We start from the raw sequence: 21,093 nt of genomic DNA on the forward strand, positions 1-21,093 counted from the left end.
TATTCGTAGCAGTTCCACAATCTCGACTTTTGCTGTTACTTCTTTCCTTAGCTTTTGTTGTCGTTTTTAGGCTTTTTGGCTTTGCTGCTGTAATATGAATTCGCTAGGCATTGATTTTTTTTTTTCAACTTTCCCTTTTCAAGATACGGTGGCATTCCCCATTCCAAGTCCAAATCAGAGAAATCACAAAGCCTTGCCCCCAGACCCCAGGCCCCAGCCCCCACCCCTTTGTAAATGTAACAAAGACACGGACAAACCGTAATCAGAACCAAGCTATTAGCTAGTTCGAGACTAATTGTGCTTGTTATTCTTGTTGTGCCTCTTGCTTGAAGATTTTTTTTTCTTTTTTTAATTTCTATTCACAAAAACAAAGTTTTTTTTTTGGACCCTTTTGAGATGGGTGACAACAAAGGAGATACAACCAAGAAGCAACAATCACAACAACAACCTCAACAGCTGCAGCAGCAGCAACAGCAACCTCAGCAGCAACAACTTTCATCCTCCCCGAAAAATCCACTTGAGGAGTCAACTGAAAAAGGCCAGCACCATCACCAACAGCCGCCGGCAGTTGTGGTCACCGGAGCTCCGTACATCTCTGCTCCTTTGTATGTTCCTATTGGTCCAACTTCTTCCTCTCCATTTGAGCAACAATTTGAGCCAGTAAATCCCAAAAGGCAACGATATAATAGCAGCCAATGGAAGCTTTTACCATCACCATCTCAACAGCAACAACAAAAGCAACAAGCCCAAATGGCTATACTCACCACAGAATCAAGCCCATCACCAACCACACTCCCAATAACCAACCCACAAAGCCAAGCTCATACCACCACGGCTTCCTCTTCAGACACAGCATCATCTCCTCCTCACTCACCTATTCCTTCTCTCTCAGCAGCTTCTGGTCAAGAGACAAACAGGCCAGAATTACTGGGTGAGCAATTTCACCCCCAGTTCAGAAAAGGCAAGTATGTAAGCCCAGTTTGGAAACCAAACGAGATGCTGTGGCTAGCTAGGGCTTGGAGGATTCAGTACCAAGGTGGTGGTGGATCCAACGGCTCTGGATCTTCCTCAAGAGTTGATCATCATCAGCCAGAGAGTACTGGTCAGGGAGAAGTTGCTGCTGCTGCCCAATCAACGAGAGCAAAAACTAGGGCTGATAAAGACAGAGAAGTTGCAGAGTTCTTGCAAAGACATGGAGTGAATAGAGATGCTAAAACATCTGGGACCAAGTGGGATAACATGTTGGGTGAATTTAGAAAGGTTTACGAATGGGAGAGAGGCGGTGAAAGAGAACAAGTTGGTAAGAGTTACTTCAGACTCTCTCCATATGAGAGGAAATTACACAGGCTACCAGCTTCATTTGATGAAGAAGTATTTGAAGAATTGTCTCAGTTCATGGGGTCTCGCATGAGATCAACATCTCAAAGCAGAGCAGCTTCTTCTGTTTTTGTTTCAAGTGATCATGACAATAGATCAACCAGAGCTCTTCCTCCTCCCCCTCCTTTCAAAGAAGATGAGCTCTCTCTCTCTGGTACATATATATTATCAAAATATATAATTAAAATTAAAAAAAAAATCTATTTTTTTTTAGTTTTCTTCCTTTTCCTTTTTCTACATATAATAACATTAGCCTTTCACGTTCTTGTAGCGAGGGCAAAGCAACTGGTGATGACAAGTGGGGGGGAAGCTTTTTTCCATGGTGGAAGAGGGAGCTTGTTAGGGTTCGAGTCTTCACTAGATGTGGGTTCCAAGGAACTCAGAAGAATAGGCAGAATAAGAATGACATGGGAGGAGTCAGTGAGCTTGTGGGCAGAAGAAGGTGAGCATCAAAGAGGAAGAATAAAGCTTCAAGGGTCAAGCTTTTTGAATGCGGACGAGCTCACTTTCTTTGATGACGCTATGGTTGCTTGCAACATGGAAGCTTTCGAAGAAGGAACTCTTAGAGGTTTCTCTGTTGATAGATTCGTTCCTGGACAGCAAGTCAAAGTCTTTGGCAGAAGAAAGTCTTCCTCAGGCTCAGCTTCTGCTTCTTCTGCTGGTACAAAAATTTATATGTTGTTGTTAGTTACTATTATTATTCCTCTTTTAAAAACAGTCTAGGAATTCACACGTCTTATTACTCTCACCTTTTCAGGTTTCTTTGAAAGAGTTCAGTTCCCATTCACTGAACCCTCCATAAGATGTAAGCTGTCTCTTAGAACTTTCTTGACATATACATCATTTGATCTAATATTGTTTAGTGGGGGGGCCTCCATAAGATGTAACCCTCCATTCAATGTTATTGTCATTGTTTGTTTTCTTGTTGTGTGTGCAGTTACTCCATGGGAGTATCAGGATCCAAGTGACTACTACGTGGGATGTCTTCGTGTCCCGCCGACAACACTACCTAGCTTGTTCGAGCTTTCATGGCATTTACAAGAGCCACCACCCGAGGAATTTCGTTTCCCAATTAGAAAAGATGTTTATAGAGACTTACCGCAAGGGAAAGAAATTTTCTTTACTACTTCAACTGAATTGTTAGATTGTAGGGCCATTACATACGATATTTTAAGCCCCATTATTCGTGGTAATAACCCTAGTCTTAGTTTTTCAACCGCCGCTAGTAGAGATTCCTTCATTGGCCTTTGGGATGATTGCATCAATAGGGTTGTTTCCAAATTCTGTTCTTCTGAAATGGTCATTGTACGGAAACCTTCTTCTTCATCAATATCATCACCAGAGCCATTGCAGGACCAATGGCCAAACGTGACGGGGTTTGTTAGAAATCTTTGTTTGTGGAGAGGAGAAGAGACCGATCAATTGAAAGAAGGCCAACTTGATCCTTCATCTTCAATTGTGGAGAAGCTACTATGGACTTACATGGACCTTCCGTATTTGTTTGGCTACTATGCGGTCGGCTACATAGTAACATTCTGTGCATTGAGTCGATCACAAGACCGTGTTGTGAGAACAGATTTGTATTCACTAGACTTGTCTTCACCAGTTGAGAGGCTCAAAGCCCTAATCCCATGTTACAGAATAGCAGGCCTGTTGCCTTTGTTAGCCGATCGTTGCTTCAACAGCAGCAGCAGCATTATTAGCAACGGCGGCGGTGGTTACAAGCAGTACCCTTTCAGTGATTTCGAAAGAATCGATTTGGGCAGCGGTAACATCATCGAAATGACACCAAACACAGTCACTAGATTTTTCTCGAGCAAGAGAAAATGGGCAGCGGTGAAACAGATATACGATTTCTTAGACCACAGAATCCCGCACGCAGAGGCCATATACGAGTCATCAGAGAAAGATTTGGCATTGGTGTTCAAGCCAAGAGGGTGCAAACTGAAGCCCACGAGTTGTGAGCAACTCGTGGAGGCACTCAAATACGTGACCAAAGCACTAGTAGCGTTACACGATCTATCTTTCATGCACAAGGACCTGAGTTGGGATAAAGTGATGAGAAGAAGCGATAGGGAAAACGAGTGGTTCGTAAGTGGGTTCGATGAGGCAGCGAGCGCGCCGCAGATATACCCACAGTTGGTGGCGGCGGTGGCGGGAGGAGTGGAGGCGCGTGGGAGGCACGCACCGGAGATGGGGAGGCCCGGGTTGCATGGAGTGAAAGTTGACGTATGGGGAGTGGGGCAGTTGGTGAAAACATGCGGGCTGAGCAATGTGCCCAAAATGCTTAGAGAGTTGCAAAACAGATGCCTTGATCAGAACCCAGAGCTGAGGCCAACCGCCGCCGACTGTTACCACCACCTGCTTCAGTTGCAGTCGTCTCTGTCAGTAGCCGCAGCCTCCTCTAGTACTGCTCCCTATTAGATCAGTGGTGGTGACTGTCACTAGATTTGATAGATATTAGATTAAAGAAAATTACTGTTAATTAGTGTTAAAAATAAAATAAAATAAAATATTTATTTTTACTATTACTTATATCTAATATCTACATTATGCATGCCGTAGTGGAAGTGTTTTATAGATTAGGCCATTAGGGCTTTTAGTTAATGTGCAGTTTTGATACCTTAATAATGAATGCAGTGTTGGGACTTTTAAAGGCTCTGGAGGTGAATCAAATGGCGGCTACTGTTAAAGGGCGGCTTCTTGTTCTGGTTCTTGGATTGGAAGCTATCAAATCGAATGTGATGGGTAAAAGGACAATTGAGTGATTTTATTTAAAAACTGATGCTGTTAAGTATTTTTTCGGATGGGAAATCTATAGAAAGGTGAAGTGCCTGGTAGCTGTGATGTGGCCGTATTTCTGTGGATGAGTTTAGTTGATGGTCCGTTGGTACGGTGCATTTTGCTCCACGTTTATTACTGTTACTTCTTCTTCTTCTTCTTTTTTTTTTTAACTGTTAACCAAGTGCTCTTTTTTTAATATTTAATTAAAATATTACGTCCTTATTGACTATTTCTCAAGGTGAGGGGCGACAACTTTTTAATTATGAGAAGCGTAACAATCATATATTAATTAAGCTTAAAACATGTTTAAAGGAATTCAAGTGGGTTTTTTAGCACCTCATTGAATAAAATTTATTTTCAATAACCTACACATTTTTTATATGTTTGTTTTATTCTTGTGGTCAAAGGGGCCAACCGGCCAAGTTCTAAGAGGGCTCTATATATTTATTTATAATAATACTATATTTATTTGGGATACTTAATTTATATATATTTTTTATGTGGCAAATGTTGTGTGAAGATTTAATTAGTTTAAGTGATAAATAATTATTAAATCTTATCAGTTTTAACTTAAATAATGAATTTATATTGGTGACATGTACATTTGGGATACAAATTAAATATTTCAACTAAATAAGTACAGTACAAATTAAATATTTCAATTAAATAAGTACAGTATCGCTCTATATATATATATATATATATATATATATATATATATATATATATATATATATATATTATAAATGAATAAATAAATAAATAAATAACCTCATGCAGGCCGCCTCTCAACGCTAAAGGTATCTGTTGGCCTCTCAATGTTGAAGGTATTTGTTTGATCTTGATAATTTTTTTTTAATACAAAATGTGGAATACTTATAAATCTTTCTTTAGATATTTTTATATTAAGAATCTAGATGCATTTTATGTTCCATGAAGTTACAAATTTTTGTATTAATTTATTTTAAATAAATTGATGCGATGTAAATCCATTGATTGGATGAAAATATAAAATAATAAAAATAAATTATACAAACAAAAAAATATTTAATGCAGCCAATTGAATTATGTCAAATCAATTTTTATAAAATAAGTTTATACAATGATTATGAATTTGTTGCTCTATATCATTGCAGATACTATAAATACGTCTTAGTAGACCCTAATTTGTGAACTACCGGTAATTTATGACAAATGAAAGCACAAATAATGCAAAACCATTTGTAATTGCAACACTCACTATATCCTTTGAAAAAAAAAAAAAAAACACACTAACTGGTAAATTCCAAGCTAATGTGGCCCGCAAACTTTATAATATAAAACGAGTTTTGGTAGTGGAATATCTGTAAGTCAGCAGGGTCTTCTTTTGGGGCCATTGTGTCTCCATCATGGAGTCAGTGCCCCAAAAATCCCAACCACCTTCAACCCAGTGATATGTATTGCTTTCATATTTTTGTACATACAAATCTTTACATGAAGATTGCGATTTTTTCGCAACTCGAATCAGCCACCAATTTCTCGTCACGTTCAACAAACATTCTCATCCTCAAACTGGTCTCGCCTCAGAGCGTACAGCTTCTTTCAATCACAGAAACTTGTTCCTAATTCAAAGAAAAGAGGAACAGAAACGGCCCTCACTTGGATAAGAATTAGGGCTCATCTTGTAATACAATGCTGTCTGGTACAACGTCTCCCACTCTCGGTTAAAAATTTTTATTTTCTTATTTTTGTTAAGTTCCATCAAGTTTTCGTGGTTGATCATCAGTTCATCACCTCGCAAGTTTTGTGATACTACACATAACATATCACAAGTTGGAGATCAGGAACGAAAATTTACAAGAATCAGTAATTAAAAACTTAAGTTTTTCAATTGAGAATTGACAGAAAAGAGTATTTCAGGCTTCTTCGAAGAATTAATTGTTGAAGACTCCATTGCCAAAAGTCATCTCTTATTGCAGTTCTTTCGATTTATTGATGTTGTACAGTACTTGCACTGATCTATAGCTAGGGGGGGGACTTTCCAATCAGCTTTTTGCAAAAGCATCCGTAGACTTTTGCAAAATGAAATAAAAGAAAAAAGCACTTATGATCTTAACTTAATGAGTAAAATGGCTTTAATTAAACTGTCCTGGGCTAGCTACCTGTCGCCATAAAACCAACTAGCTTTTAATATGGCCGATGAGCTTAAGTAGTAAATTTCTTTTTGGTCGTTGTAGCCTTACTTCTTCTATTTTCAATTATTCCTGCTAGTTGTGTCTCAATAAATCATCCGCAGAAGCAATAAAAGGCATACCGAAGTGGAAAATATGTAAACATTCTCTGTTACCATTTACGAAAGGGCACTTTAAAAGGAATTTTTTTTTTTCAAGTTATTGAAGTAAGTCAATGGATAACCCTTTATTCTTTGTATGCATTAGAGAGCACCATATCACAAAATAAATTTTACCAATTTAATTAGACAGCACATAAGGATCAGATAACATATAAATTCTGAAGATGTTTAAAAATTAAGAATTTAATTAGATTTTCTTAATTTACGGTTAGAGGAGAGTGAGTGAGTGATGTGCTTCGGACGGAAATCAGTATGCATTGAGACGATTGTATATTAGAAAAATTAAATCAATTTATTTAATAAAAATAGTGCCTGAAGCCGTACATTGAGTGCATATGATATCATGACAAATAAGCAACCTTCAAGATGAACCATCCAAAATATAAAGTATGATCGATGTTCATATTTCAAAATTTATCCATCATACTCTACTAGTATCTAAATGTAAATAACGAAGCGAAAATGATAAAAGAACAAAGTTGCGGAATGATAATTGATTATTGACGAATAAGAGTTATATATATATATATATAAAATTCAAATGTTTGAAATAAAAAGACTAAAAAATGGGCATTCAATTCTGAGTTCTAGAAATAAAATTAAAAACTTAGAAAGAAGCCTAAAAATTAGGTAAAATTTTCAAACTACAATTTGATGCCCAAAGAAATGAGATTTTCTAAAAATTTGCTGATCATTTACATTGCAGTAGTAAATACCTACATTCATCTTTTAATAAACTTTGAAATGATGCATTATACGCCCAAGATGAATACCTGTAACTCAACTTACACTCTCAAAAAAAAAAAAAAAAATACAAAAGTCGTGTTCTACATCATAACTATCAAAACTTCAATGATAACATAACTTTAATGAGATAAAATATGTGTAATCTATTAATCACTGATAATTATAGTCTTTTTATACTAAATGTGGTAGCTAGTGCTCAATGAATACTATATCAATTGCCTTTCACCACAATAGAAAACGGAGCTTTTACTATAATCTTACACAAGGGATATACTAGCATGGGGTTTTATGCGTTTCAAAAACAAAAAAAAACAAAAAAAAAACATGGGGTTTTATGAGGAAAGTTGATGAAAATGTGAGTGAAAGTCTTTCTAGCCATACTACTACAATATTTCAGGCCTCAAGTTTCGGCCTGATAGGCAATCTCTATGGCCCTGAAATGTTTGAAATCAATATTCAAATGGGCTATCAAGTATTGGGCTTTGAAGCTTGACAATGGATTTCTATCTGTCGGCCACACTACTCAACAGGGCCACCTAGAGCTGCAACTAAAAATGAGGTGGCCCATTTCAATGGACTCCGTCCAAATTAACTAAGGCTGCGTTCGTTTGACAGGAGAGTGGGAGGGAGAGGAGGGAAATTTGAAGTCCCCTCAGATTTCCACCGTTCGGTTTGCAATTATGAAGGGGAAATCAAATTCTGTCGAATTTGCAATTGCTGTAAATTGTGGAATTCAATTTCCTCTATGATGGGTGGGGAAATCGAATTCTAACTCAGCCGGAGAATAATTTTCCATATTTGTCCCTTAAAAAACCATTTAATTGCTGTGAACATATTAAAGCGCATGTGGCTTTTTTTTTGCCATTACCAGTACAAGAAAGATACAATAAAAAAGATAGAAACCTCAAATTTTCACTTAATTAATTAATCATTTTTCTGAAAAAATAAAGATAAAAGCAATTGAGGAAGAAAAATCAGAATTTCGTTATTTTAATGTTCAAAACTGAATGAAGATTATCTTCTATGTGATGTATATTTATTTATACTTTTCTTTGCAAACTATAAACGCAGAAAATTAACAAAGATCAAATCAGTTCGTAATAAATTTTCTTTCAATTCTACTTGTTTCAGTTTTCTTTTTTTTAGATTAAATTAATTTATAATTTAATAATTTTCTAGAAAAAATTCAAATCTCTAAATAATATAATTGAATAATAATTTAAACTTTTTCTTTATTATGATTTTGTAAATTTTTTTAATTTTACTTAATTAACAAATATTAAAATCAACAAATATTAAAATCTTAACAAAAGGGTTAAAATTGTCCAAGTAAAAAATAATCTATATCTTTCCATGTAGAATTCCTTGCCAAACCAAATAATGAAAATTGAAATTCCCTTACCAACAAAGTGTTGGCTCCACTGGCAATGGAGTCCCCTTAAGTGGCTTGACTGGGTTTGCTCCCCAATTCGAGTCACAGGGAAGTCGCCTTTGTTAGGAGAACATGTGCCTCTCGGTTCGAGCGGGGACTTCTAGTCTGGGTTGTGGTACGGGCTTAAAGGTGCCTCTCACAGTTGGGGCCTTCCCCAAGATACCTCGTGGTCAAAACCAAAAAAAAAAATTGAAATTCCCTCTCCCCTCTTTTCCACTCCTGCTCTCCAATCATTTCTTCAAATCAAACACCACCTAAAAGTTTCGGCCTTAAATTGGCGTTCATTAATACTACTTCTGAAATTTCTTATACATATAGCTAATTGTAACCTTTGTTTAAAAGGTCTGACTATATTAGAACCATTCTAAAATAGAGTACACCTTTATAATCACACAATTAAAATTATAACATATATTTTTTTATTATTTATCAATTTACATGTGTGGCTATAATTTATGCTCTACCTTGAAACAGTTCCAAAGTAGCCATTGCCTTCTGAAAATTATTGAAAAAGACGGACATTATTTGATGAAACCCACAAGATCCTACTTTTTACGGGAACTTTCAGAGGGGGAGAAAAAAGCAATTGACAAAATTTTTAGGGAAATTGAACAATAAGAGCAAGCAATTGTGAAAACCAATCATCTTGTTATCGGGCGGTGACACAAGATAAAAGTAAAGTCGCCTAAACGAATCTATTGTGGGACATGATTGGATGATCCTTTGATAGACAATGGTCAAAGTTGGTGTTCTCCATTAATACTGTGCTCAAAGAAGTCGTGATTAGATTTTGTCTGCAAAATATCTGGCAACACCACACACACATTTAACTTTGAATAATATTTTATCACAATTATTCGTATGCCATATAAATATAAATTAATCGTTAATTATCATGCATCAAAATGATCAATAAACCTTCAGTACTACCACATGTGATGATCTGTATAAGGGCCAATTGTTTGCCACGTAACACTACTCTTTAACTCCTTTTAAGTTTTATATATTTTGTTCAAAGGTGGATCTAATGCTGATGTTTATATATATATAAACAAAGATACAATTTATTTGACATTTTAACCCTCACCGAGTCACCCACACTAGTGCATTATGAATATATGAGTATTTTAAAGCCTACCAAGTATTTACTTATGCTTGGCGTCAAGAAACGAAAAATAAGAGAGAATTGATCACCGCCCATCAAGTTTCAGTTTCATTACATTCACAGAGCAAACCCTAATATGTCAGATAAGTTTGCCCTCCCACATTCCATTGATCCCTATCTATACCTTCAGATCACCCCTAACGATGATGACACCCTCACTCGCAACTACAGCAATCTCCCAAGTAGCCTACAAATGGTAGCCGCTACACTTGATCCTGATGATCACCAAACAATAGCTGTCTCCAAAGATGTTACCATCAATAAATCAAACGACCTTTCTGTCCGCATATTCCTGCCCCGTCAAGCACTTGATTCTTCCTCTTCCACCAATAAAATTAAGCTACCTGTCATCGTTTACTTTCACGGTGGAGGGTTCATTCTCTTCAGCGTTGGCACAAGCATGACTCACGATTTCTGCTCAAACATAGCATCCGAATTCCCTGCTGTAGTTGTATCAGTTGACTACAGGCTAGCCCCCGAGCATCGTCTCCCGGCGGCTCATGATGATGCCATGGAAGCCTTGCACTGGATCATAACCACCCATGATGAGTGGATAACGAACTATGCTGACTTAACTTCATGTTTCTTAATGGGCACTAGTGCTGGCGGTAACATAGTTTATTATGCAGGGCTACGTGCAGCTGCAGAAGCTGATAATATGTTACCATTGAAGATCAAAGGGCTGATATTGCATTCACCTTTCTTTGGTGGGCTCAATAGGACTGAGTCAGAGTTGAGGCTGGAGAATAACATGCATCTCCCTTTATGTGTTAATGATTTGATGTGGGAGTTAGCTTTACCAATTGGGGCTGACCGTGGTCATGAGTATTGTGATCCAACGGTGGGAGGTGGGTCAAAGCTCTTAGAGCAAATCGAGTTGCTAAGATGGAAGGTAATGGTGACTGGGTGTGATGGGGATCCGTTGATTGACCGTCAGATTGAGCTTGCTAAGATTATGAAGCAAAAAGGTGTTCAAGTGGTGAGTCATTTTGTTGAAGGAGGTTTCCATTCTTGTGAAATTATAGACACTTCGAAGACTACGCAATTTATTGTTTGCATAAAGGATTTCATTTTGTCCTCAACAGTGCCTGCATGCCTAGTGAGTCAGTGAGTGAAGTGACGATGTGTCTTTTATTGGAGACGTGGTGATTTCTTATGCTTATTTTGGGTGAGTTTATGATAATTACGAATAATGAAAGCAAGAATCTTAAAATATTGCAATTATGTGTTTTTCGTATAATCCTCCATTGCATTACATGAGACCAATACTTAATGAATATCAAAATCTTTTTAGGCCAAAAAATTAATTTATAATAGCCCAACCGTAGTGACTTATATTGGGAAGCATCTACATGATTATATTTCTCAGTCCAAATTCGTTATTGGAAGCTAAGTAAAATATAGGAGAAATAACTGCTCAACAATTAGTATAAATTAACAAAAGTTAGTTAGTTTGAGTGGTTCGGCACTTTCACTCTTTAAGAGAGGTCAGGAGTTCAAGCTATGTTCTTGTATGGAGTCACTATTTTGGCTAGTACTTTACTTTTTATGGGCCGATCCGGTGCGAGCAGGGATTAGTTTAGGTTGTTGTACGAGCTTAAAGGTACCTCCCACAATTGGGGTCCATTCAGGACCACCTCGTGGTTTAGACGAAAAGAAAAAAAAATAATTAGTATAAATTGTACACACCATCGCTGCAAGAGAAAAAAAAAATCAATAAGGACAAAATATTTCATTACAAGACAATTTTTTTTAATAGATTTTGTGCTAATTTTTTTACAAACATCATAATTCAATTTAAATGGCATATTGAAAATAATCAAGCAATCATGGAAAAATGAATTGTAGTGATGGCCTTCATTTTAATTATTCATTATATCATACGTTTATCTAGACTTTGCTTGCATCATTATTTTTATAATGTTATGTACTTATTACTAATCAACCAAACGTTCATTTATATGGTGGAATTGTCCCAATTATGTATAGAGGATGGGTCACTTCACCTATAAAATTTTGTTTGGTCGGTTGGTTGTTTTTGTTTGTTTTTTCTTTGTTGTTGTTTATTTACTCGTCTTTATGTGCGTAACTTGTAAAAAAGAGCTTAAAAACACAAAAATCTAAAACAATTTCATGCAACATCAACCATCATCCATCAAATTTCAAGTTCATCAAGTCATCTAATATGTCAGACGACAAAACTGCCCCATCTGATTCAACCATTGATCCCTTCAACCAGCTTCAGATCATCCAAAATGACGACGGCACCATTACTCGCAACTGGACCAACTTCCCAAGAACTGTAGCCACACCTAATATTCCAGATGAGCATCACCATACTCTGGACGTTCTCTCCAAAGATGTCCCCGTCAACCAATCAAAACACACCTGGGTCCGCATCTTCGTGCCCTGTCAAGCACTTGATCCATCCTCTACCGCGCAGCTTCCTCTCATTGTTCACTTCCATGGGGGAGGGTTCGTTGTCTTAAGCGCAGCCACAAGCCTTTTCCATGACTTTTGCTCAAACATTGCCGCCAAGGTCCCTGCAGTCGTTGCATCAGTTGAGTACAGGCTTGCCCCAGAGCATCGCCTGCCAGCCGCATACGATGATGCCATGGAAGTGCTGCATTGGATCAAGAAAACACAAGAAGACTGGTTACACAAATACGTTGACTTGTCTCGCTGTTTTTTAATGGGGGATAGCTCCGGTGGCAACATAGCTTACCATGCAGGATTGCGTGCATCTGCGCAAGTTGATGATCTGTTGCCATTGAAGATCAGAGGGCTGATACTGAATTACCCTTTCTTTGGTGGGGTCAAGAGGACTGAGTCAGAGTTGAGGTTGGTGAATGATCCCTTTCTACCGCTATGTGTCAATGATTTGATGTGGGAGTTAGCGTTACCAATTGGGGTTGACCGTGATAATGAATACTGCAATCCAACGGTGGGAGGTGGGTCAAAGCTCTTAGACCATATCAGAATGCTAGGATGGAACGTGATGGTCAGTGGGAGTAGTGAGGACCCATTGATCGATCGTCAGATTGAGTTCGTAAAGATGATGGAGCGAAAAGGTGTGAAAGTGATATGTCATCTTGATCAAGGAGGGAAGCATGGGTTTGATGATAGTGATCCTGTGAGTGCTGCTAAGCGTAGGGCCGTGCTGGATTGCATAAAAGATTTTGTTTTATCTTCGGCCGACAATCGCTTCCGAGCGAGTGAGTGAAGACTGTTGTGCGTCCGCGTTGTACTGCGATGTGCAACTGATTCCGCGATTCTGTGGTGTTTATAATTTTTCTTCTGTAATATTGATAAAGAAAAATTAACATGGGCACCAAAAAGGATATCATGTTTCGGCTTTGTTATTTTGATTTAGATAAATATTTGTTTAATTTTTATATTTTTACTTAAATATTTATTTAATTTTTATATTTTAAAAAATATCTCAAAATATTTGTTTAATTTTTATATTTTTACTTAAATATTTATTTAATTTTTATATTTTAAAAAATATTTCAAAATATTTTTTTAGTTAAATATGTTACATTCTTATCCTTATTTTTTCTTTATTTTTATAATAAACCCTTATAATAATATTCTTGACATTAATTAATTTATTTCTAAAAATTTAATTAGTAAATTAACCAATAATTTCTATTAAAAATTAATTAATAAAATTTAATATAAAAGAACTAATATTTTTTATACCCGTGTAACAATCTTGCTAATAATTTATTTAGAAATAAATAATTAAGATCAGCCATGAAATGTTTAATATCCTTGCAATAATTTTAGTAATAGTCATTTAATAAAATATTTAATTTATCAAATTAGTCCTAAAAGTAAATAATAACATAAAAATTTGAAAAAAAAAATATAATAATACTTTTAAGGCTAATTTTGTAAATTAACCTTTTTTATTTCTTAATATCTTCAAGAAGGCACGAATATTATTATAAGGATATTATTAAAAAAAAAAAGAAAAAGCAAGGGTAGAAAATGTAGGATAGGGATATTTCAACCGCACTATTTTGGTAAATCCACCCCACTTCTAAAAAATAATTATAATAAATTCACAATATTCTTAAAAAATATAAATTAATAAAACTTTTGTACAATTTATCAATTAAATCATTCTATTAATTTTTTTCTTAGGTTCTTTGACCATCTTTGATCATAAATTTTAATATAAGTTTTATTTTACTATTTTTATTATTATGATATAAAAAGATAAAGTTACCCTCATAAAACATGAGTTATTATATCTAATAATTTAGGTATTTAATTTTGCGACTTATAATCTAATATTTTAAAATGAAACCTAATTATTGTTTCACTACCCTTATATGTAAATGACATAAATTTGATAGCCTAATAATTTACAAGAGAATGGTGCTATCAAGACACTATGTTAGTTTAATTAAAAAAAATAATAATCACACTAATAAAGGAGTATTAGAAACAGTGAGTTTGGTACAAATTAGAAAAATATTGAAGTTAAAGTAAATTCTTGATAAATTTACTTTATAAGGGTAAAATAATTAATTTAAACTTATGTCAAAATAATTTTTGTAATCAAATATACTAAATAAATCTAAATCACAAAAAGTGAATTAACATAGATTTAATTAATTAATTTTCCAAAACTCTTCTTGATTTGAAAATTTTAAAAATAATGTGTAACTTTTATAATTATTTTTTGAAAATAGGGTGGATTCACAAAAAATATAGGATGAAAATATCATCACTCGAACATATAATATATTTAACAGTAAAAATGTCTTAAGATATTTTTTAAAAAGTAGGAATTAAATGATCACTTAAACAAAAATATAGCATTTTGATTTTATATGACTTATGCAGATTATGATGTTTTTAGGATGAGTAATGATACAGCCACAAACTCTTGTACAAACTTATTTTGTACAAACTGATGTGGTATGATAAGATTGGTTGAATTAAATATTACTTGGCCCACACGATTTATTTTTATTAATTTATATTTTCATTCAACCAATGAATTAATGCCACATCAGTTTGTACAAAATAAGTTTGTACAAAAGTTTGTGGCTGTATCATTACTCTTTTAGGATTTGCCTTATTCAGTCACACTTCACATATTTTTGTTTGTATTGCGTTCAACTCATTTAACTCACTCAGCTCATGGTATTATTTTTTACATAACTAAAAAAAATCTTACATACTTAAAAAAAAATCTATCTATTCAAATTAAAAAGAAAATCTTGGCCATCCACTGTTGACCTTGCAGTCGCCCGCACTTGTTTTTACTGCCGGAGACGAGAGAACGAGAAGTACATGAGTCTACGAATAAGTAACGCCACACCTGATCTAGATGACCACACAATAGCTCTCTCAAAAGATGTCCTCGTCAACCAACCAAACAACACTTGGGTCTAGGGATGGCAAACAACGGGCCTGGGCCGGGCTTGGGCTTTATTTATTTATTTTAAATTTTTTAAATTATTGTAAATTTGAAATAAATTAATGATCAACAAGTTATTACAATCATAGATAAATTAAAGAAAATGAATATTTCAAATTAAAATAATAAATAAAGCAAATAAAAACTCATAACTTTAATTTTCTTTAATACTGGATTTTCTAATTCAAATGTTCTCTTAATTAATTGACACAAAAGAGAGAATTTAGTATCATAATTTTAGTTTTTTTGAATCATAATTGATTTATAAGTTAAGAATTTAAGTTTTCTTTTTTTTTAATTATTTTTTATTTGAATTATATTATTCTAATTTATAAATTTATTTTTTAAAAAAATTAGTGGGCTTGGGCTTTGTCCAGACTTTTTTTCTTGGGCCCTTATCCAGGCCCTCATAGGTGAGGGCCAAGCCTAAGCCCGCGGGCCTGGGTTGGGCCCGAGCGGGATTGGGCCGGCCCGGACTTTTTTAACACCCTACTTGGGTCCGCATACACCTTCCCCATGAAGCACTTGATTCTTCGTCTTCCACCAACAGTAAGCTCCCTCTCATAGTTTACTTCCATGGTGGAGGCTTCGTTATGTTAAGCGCAGCCACAAGCTTGTACCACGATCTCTGCTCAAATATTGCAGTCCAAGTCCCTGCTGACTTGTCGTCATGTTTCTTAGTGGGCGATAGCTCAGGTGGCAATATCGCTTACCATGCAACATTGCGCGCAGCTGCAGGAGTTGATAACCTGGCTCCACTGAAAATAAGAGGCCTAATATTGTACAAGCCTTTCTTTTCCGGGGTCAAAAGGACAAAATCAGAGATGAGATTGGAGAATGATCCCAATTTTCCGCTAGCTGTTAATGATATGATGTGGCAGTTGTTGGGGAAAAATCAGTTTTTTTTTTTTTTATAAAACCTTTTAAGGACCGCTCTCATACAATATATAGGAATTTGTATTCTAGAAATCGTACCTTGAAAATCCGATTTGGTTATTTCCATTGAAATGATTTAGGCTCCCAGATCACGATCCGTAACCACCACTCATGTTAGATCACGATCCGTCACCAACACGCTTGTCACATCACGAACTGTCACCAATGATCTTCCAGGTTATGACTCAAGTTTGATTTGCACTTGACGTGTGTGCGCCTTTATCACTATCAAAACAACTAGCACGAGAAAATTTTTCTCTCAACAATAGAGAGAAAAATCTTTTTCTCTGATCTATATAAAGTGGCTGCTATCTCTTTCTTTAGAGAAAATAAGCCTTTTTATATCTCTCTTTAGTGAAAACCCTAGACTCCAAATAATGAAAAACAAAACTCATGTTACTTGCTTTTTCTATAGGGGAGCCACCTTGTAAAATAACATAAAGCCACTTACACATAAGCTAATTAAATAGAGCCTCCCACTAAATGATATATTTAAACTTTTGACCCAAATAGCTAGTTATCTTGCTTATTAATCCAGTAGTGGTGCAGTCAATTAAATGAGCTAACTCGGGGATCATTTGGGAACATACAATAGGGGCTACAATAATTATGCCTGTAATTAAACTAGCCCAATTATTTAATTCCAAATCTACTCCACTAAAAGATTGGAACTGACTTCCATAATTGTATGCTCGAATAATAATTCATCCCAAGCCACATTGATTTCTTTACTGCACAATCCTTTGTACCACATTGTTAATTAAATTGATATCTCAACTGTCCAATCAGTTTAATAACATCTTATTCCTTGATACTTACAAGTTTTCTCTAATGATCATTTTCAACATACTAAATATGTTGACACACTCTGGCTAGAGAATTCTATGATCAAGTGCCGAAAACTCATCAAGAGATGTGTTGTACAAATTCTATATTGTTAATCCATAACTCCAATACTCATAATTGCTCCCATCAAGATACCGGGTAATCTTGAACACAAGGATGTGTCGTGCCCATTGGTAACTCAAATGGAATAACAATTACAATCATGAAATCATAATTAACTCAAGATTAAGATTACAGTAAAATCAATGCCTATGAGATTTAATAAGTCTGACAGTTATTAAAAAATTAATTCAGTCTCATATGTGATCATGTTCAATGTAGTCGTACTACATCAATAAATTCATACATGATTAAGACAAATCATTCAATGAATTTATTACAGTCTATACCTAAATAAAGTGCCCCACTTTCTTTATCAACTGCGAACTGAATTTATTTAATCATAAGATAACTTGTATTTATTACTTCTGTGAATTCACATGGCGATCACATAAATACATATAATATGATTAAATGGACTTTAATAAAAATATTAATGCAATTAAGATATTTGAATAAAATACCTCATTTATTTTATTAGTCAGAAAAATTATTTATTACAATTAAATAAACACATATGCTTTTCAAGAGCATATTTTCCCAACAATCTCCCACTAGCTCTCAAAGCATATCTGGCATATTGCACATGCTCTAGGGCTCTAAGTGCAGGTTATAAAGGTTTCCCACTAATGGCCATTGTAATAAGATATTCCATTTAGCATCTAATGTCATTTGGGGTACTGTCATATAACATTTCTACACTATTCCCTTATAAGATGATACTTCCTCTCAATATGTTTTGTTTCTTGTGGTTTCTTAGATTGAGCTATTGGACCACCATAATCACAAAATAGTTTAAGGGGTGTAGTTACAACAGGTACCACCTTAGGATTTTGTAGGAACTTGCGGAGCTATATAACTTTTTTTGCAGCTTCAGATGTAGCCACATATTCAGCTTCAGTTGTGGAGTCTGTGATACAAGATTGTTTCACACTCATCCAACTAATAGCTCTACTTCCTAATGTAAACACATAGCCGGAAGTTGATTTTCTAAAATCCTTATCTGACTAAAAATCAGAATTAGTATAACCCACTGGAATAAGTTCATCACCAGAGTACACAAGCATATAATTTTTAGTTCTTTTCAAATACTTTATAATATGCTTGATTGTAATCCAGTATTGAGGTCCAGGATTAGATTGATATCTGCTAACCATTCCTACCGCAAAACAGACGTCTGGCCTAGTGCAAAGCATGACATACATGAGACTTTCCACAAGTTCTGCATAGGGAACTCATCTCATTTGCTCGATCTCTTCAGATGTTTTAGGTGATTGATCTTTAGAGAATGTAATTCCATGTTTAAATGGTAATAAACCAGTCTTGCAATTTTCCATGCTAAATCTAGCCAATATCTTATCGATATAGACCGCTTGAGACAAGGCTAAAGTTTTATTCTTCCGGTCTCGTAGTAACTTGATACCAAGAATATAACTTGCCTCTCCCAGATCTTTCATATCAAATTGTTTTGCTAACCAAATCTTTATTGTAGTCAATACTCCTATATCATTTCCAATCAGGAGAATATTGTCTACACAAAGAACTAGGAAGGCTACAAATTTTTCCTGAATCTTCTTGTACACACATGGTTCATCAATGTTCTGAATGAATCCAAGCGATTTAATCTCTTGATCAAATCTGATGTTCCATGACCGAGATACTTGCTTTAATCCATAAATGGATTTCTGCAACTTACATACCATGTGTTCTTGGCCTTTTGTATGAATCCATCTGGTTGCTGCATGTAGATGTCTTCTTCAAGATGCCCGTTAAGAAAGACTATCTTGACATCCATTTGCCAAATTTCATAATCTAGCACTGCAGTAATGGAGAGTAGAATCCTGATGGATTTAAGCATAGCAACCGTAGAAAATGTTTCCTCATAATCGATTCCCTCTTTCTGAGTAAACCATTTGGCTACTAATCTTGCTTTAAATGTTTCCATCCTTCCGTTTACTCCTCTTTCTCTCTTGTAGATTCACTTGCACCTTATAAGTTTTACCCCATTTGGTGCCTCTACAAGTTTCCAGACTTTATTGGAATACATAGATTCCATTTCTTGATTCATGACCTTTTTACAAAATTCAACATATCTGTCTATTAGAGTTTTGTTGTAACTAGTGAGATCTTATACATGTTCAACTAAGATCGTCGTATAGGTTTCTCTCAATAACATGTATCTCGCAGGTAACCTAGTTACCCTCCCACTACGACAAGGTTCTAAAAGTGATGGTTGTTCAAGGATAATCCTGTGCTGATCAGCTGGTTGTTGCTGTTCTTCCTGTTCTATAACAGGTGTTGAAAGTTGAGCATCAACCTAATCTTTTTAATTTCTCTAGTTTTACTTTACTCTTAAGTTATAAGTCATTATATAGTCTTTCTCAAAGAAAGTAAAGAATATGTCTATAAATACATTCCTATCTTAAGGACTATAATTCAGACTTTCCCTTATTCCTTTAAGATACTTAAAACATGCAAGCTTCTGAACACGAATCCATCTTTTTTACCTCTGATTCTAGTAGAAATACTAGTAAACTCCAAATATGAATGTGTCTCAAACCATGTTTTGTGACTTTTTCATAATTTTTTAAAGTAGTAGACACCGAGATAGATGAGACTAAGTTCAATAAACTTTGCAGTTTTAAGTACTAGTATCTGGAATAAAAAAGGTAAATGATAAACCACTTAGTATATATCTTGTCTTATCCAAAAGAATCTTGTTTCTCCATTTAATTACACTATTGTATCATAGTGTTCATTATATGAGGGAGTTTATCCCATTTGACAACCAAATAGAGCTTTAATTCTCCATAGAGATATTCTTTGTTTCGATCATATCGACGTTCTTTTATGTTCCTGTCTAATTGCTTCTGTCTTATTCACGTACTCTTTTGAATTTCAAAAGCAATGGAATCATGACGCATTTAGACAAACATAAATAAAATGAATATTCATCAATAAGATTGATAGAATACTCATAACCTCTTATGAAATGTAAACTGATTAGTCCATATACATTTGCATGCGCTAAATCATCCAATACAATGTTATGCATTTAGCTCAAAACGAGCATCCTCGTCATATTACTTTTCTAAATAAGATTTATAGAGTTACAATGATCAATCTTAATAGGCCAACAAGTCTATCATTAATCATTTTCTTAAAATCTTATTATAGTTTATATGACTTAAGCATAAATATCATAGGTGATTTTGGTTTGAAGAAATATTTTTTTTCTTAGATAAATGCATATACTTTTTATCATTATATCTTGCTTTGAATAGATCAATGGACTTATATGATATAAATTGTCTTTATAAATAACCAAAATAAGTAATAAACAGAGGATAAAAAAATAACAGTGTACTCCTGTTTATTAAAACAAGTCACCGAAATTAAATTCCTCTAATATTTGGAAAAATAAAGACAAATATCAAAACTTTAAGTCTTGTAAAATTGATCTAGCCTTTCAATTGATATAAACTAGCATGTCCTCAACTGCTGTTTGAAGCTTTCTTCACTTAATTTATTAGTTTCCTGAAAATCAAATAAATGAATTACAAATAAAATTAGTTATCTCAGAATTCATTATTGTATGAATCAATAGAAATCTGAACTAATTAGGAAGCTTAAAGATTTCCTATACCTAATTTTAATAATCTTAGGACAATCTTTCTTCCAGTGACCCTTCTGTCCACATTTGTAACACTTGCCTTTTGGCTTGCCACTTTTTTTAGTGGACAGTTTGCCGATCCCAACTCTTGCTCGCTCATTCTTGTCTTTCGACTTACGCCTTGAAGAGAATCCTTTTTCAGGAAGTTTTCTGCTATGATAAAATTCTTCTATAGCATGTAGTTCGTGCATTAATTTAATTAAGGTCATATCTTTATTGTTTAAGATATAGCTGACCTTAAACTCTTTAAATGTATCAAGTA

At 34.7% G+C, this 21,093-nt stretch overlaps 3 protein-coding genes across 3 annotated transcripts; all 3 read left to right on the forward strand.

Annotated features, from left to right (window-relative positions):
• Positions 1–368: 368 nt before the first annotated feature.
• Positions 369–3,801, forward strand: LOC18033560. The gene is made up of 4 exons (XM_006421735.2): positions 369–1,531; positions 1,649–2,038; positions 2,135–2,182; positions 2,315–3,801. Exons 1-4 carry the CDS (start codon positions 397–399, stop codon positions 3,799–3,801), a joined length of 3,060 nt encoding a protein of 1,019 aa, XP_006421798.1. The 5' UTR covers positions 369–396.
• A 5,939-nt stretch (positions 3,802–9,740) lies between these two features.
• LOC18032913 (probable carboxylesterase 120) lies at positions 9,741–11,058 on the forward strand. The gene has a single exon (XM_006421736.2). The coding sequence runs from the start codon at positions 9,914–9,916 to the stop codon at positions 10,946–10,948; it is 1,035 nt and encodes a 344-aa protein (XP_006421799.1). The 5' UTR covers positions 9,741–9,913; the 3' UTR covers positions 10,949–11,058.
• An 890-nt stretch (positions 11,059–11,948) lies between these two features.
• Positions 11,949–13,185, forward strand: LOC18033059 (probable carboxylesterase 120). The gene has a single exon (XM_006421737.2). It carries the CDS (start codon positions 12,023–12,025, stop codon positions 13,058–13,060), a length of 1,038 nt encoding a protein of 345 aa, XP_006421800.2. The 5' UTR covers positions 11,949–12,022; the 3' UTR covers positions 13,061–13,185.
• The last annotated feature ends 7,908 nt before the right edge of the window (positions 13,186–21,093 follow it).

The sequence above is a fragment of the Citrus clementina genome, unplaced genomic scaffold (genome assembly GCF_000493195.1).
Source record: "Citrus clementina cultivar Clemenules unplaced genomic scaffold, Citrus_clementina_v1.0 scaffold_9, whole genome shotgun sequence".
Taxonomy (NCBI): domain Eukaryota; kingdom Viridiplantae; phylum Streptophyta; class Magnoliopsida; order Sapindales; family Rutaceae; genus Citrus; species Citrus x clementina.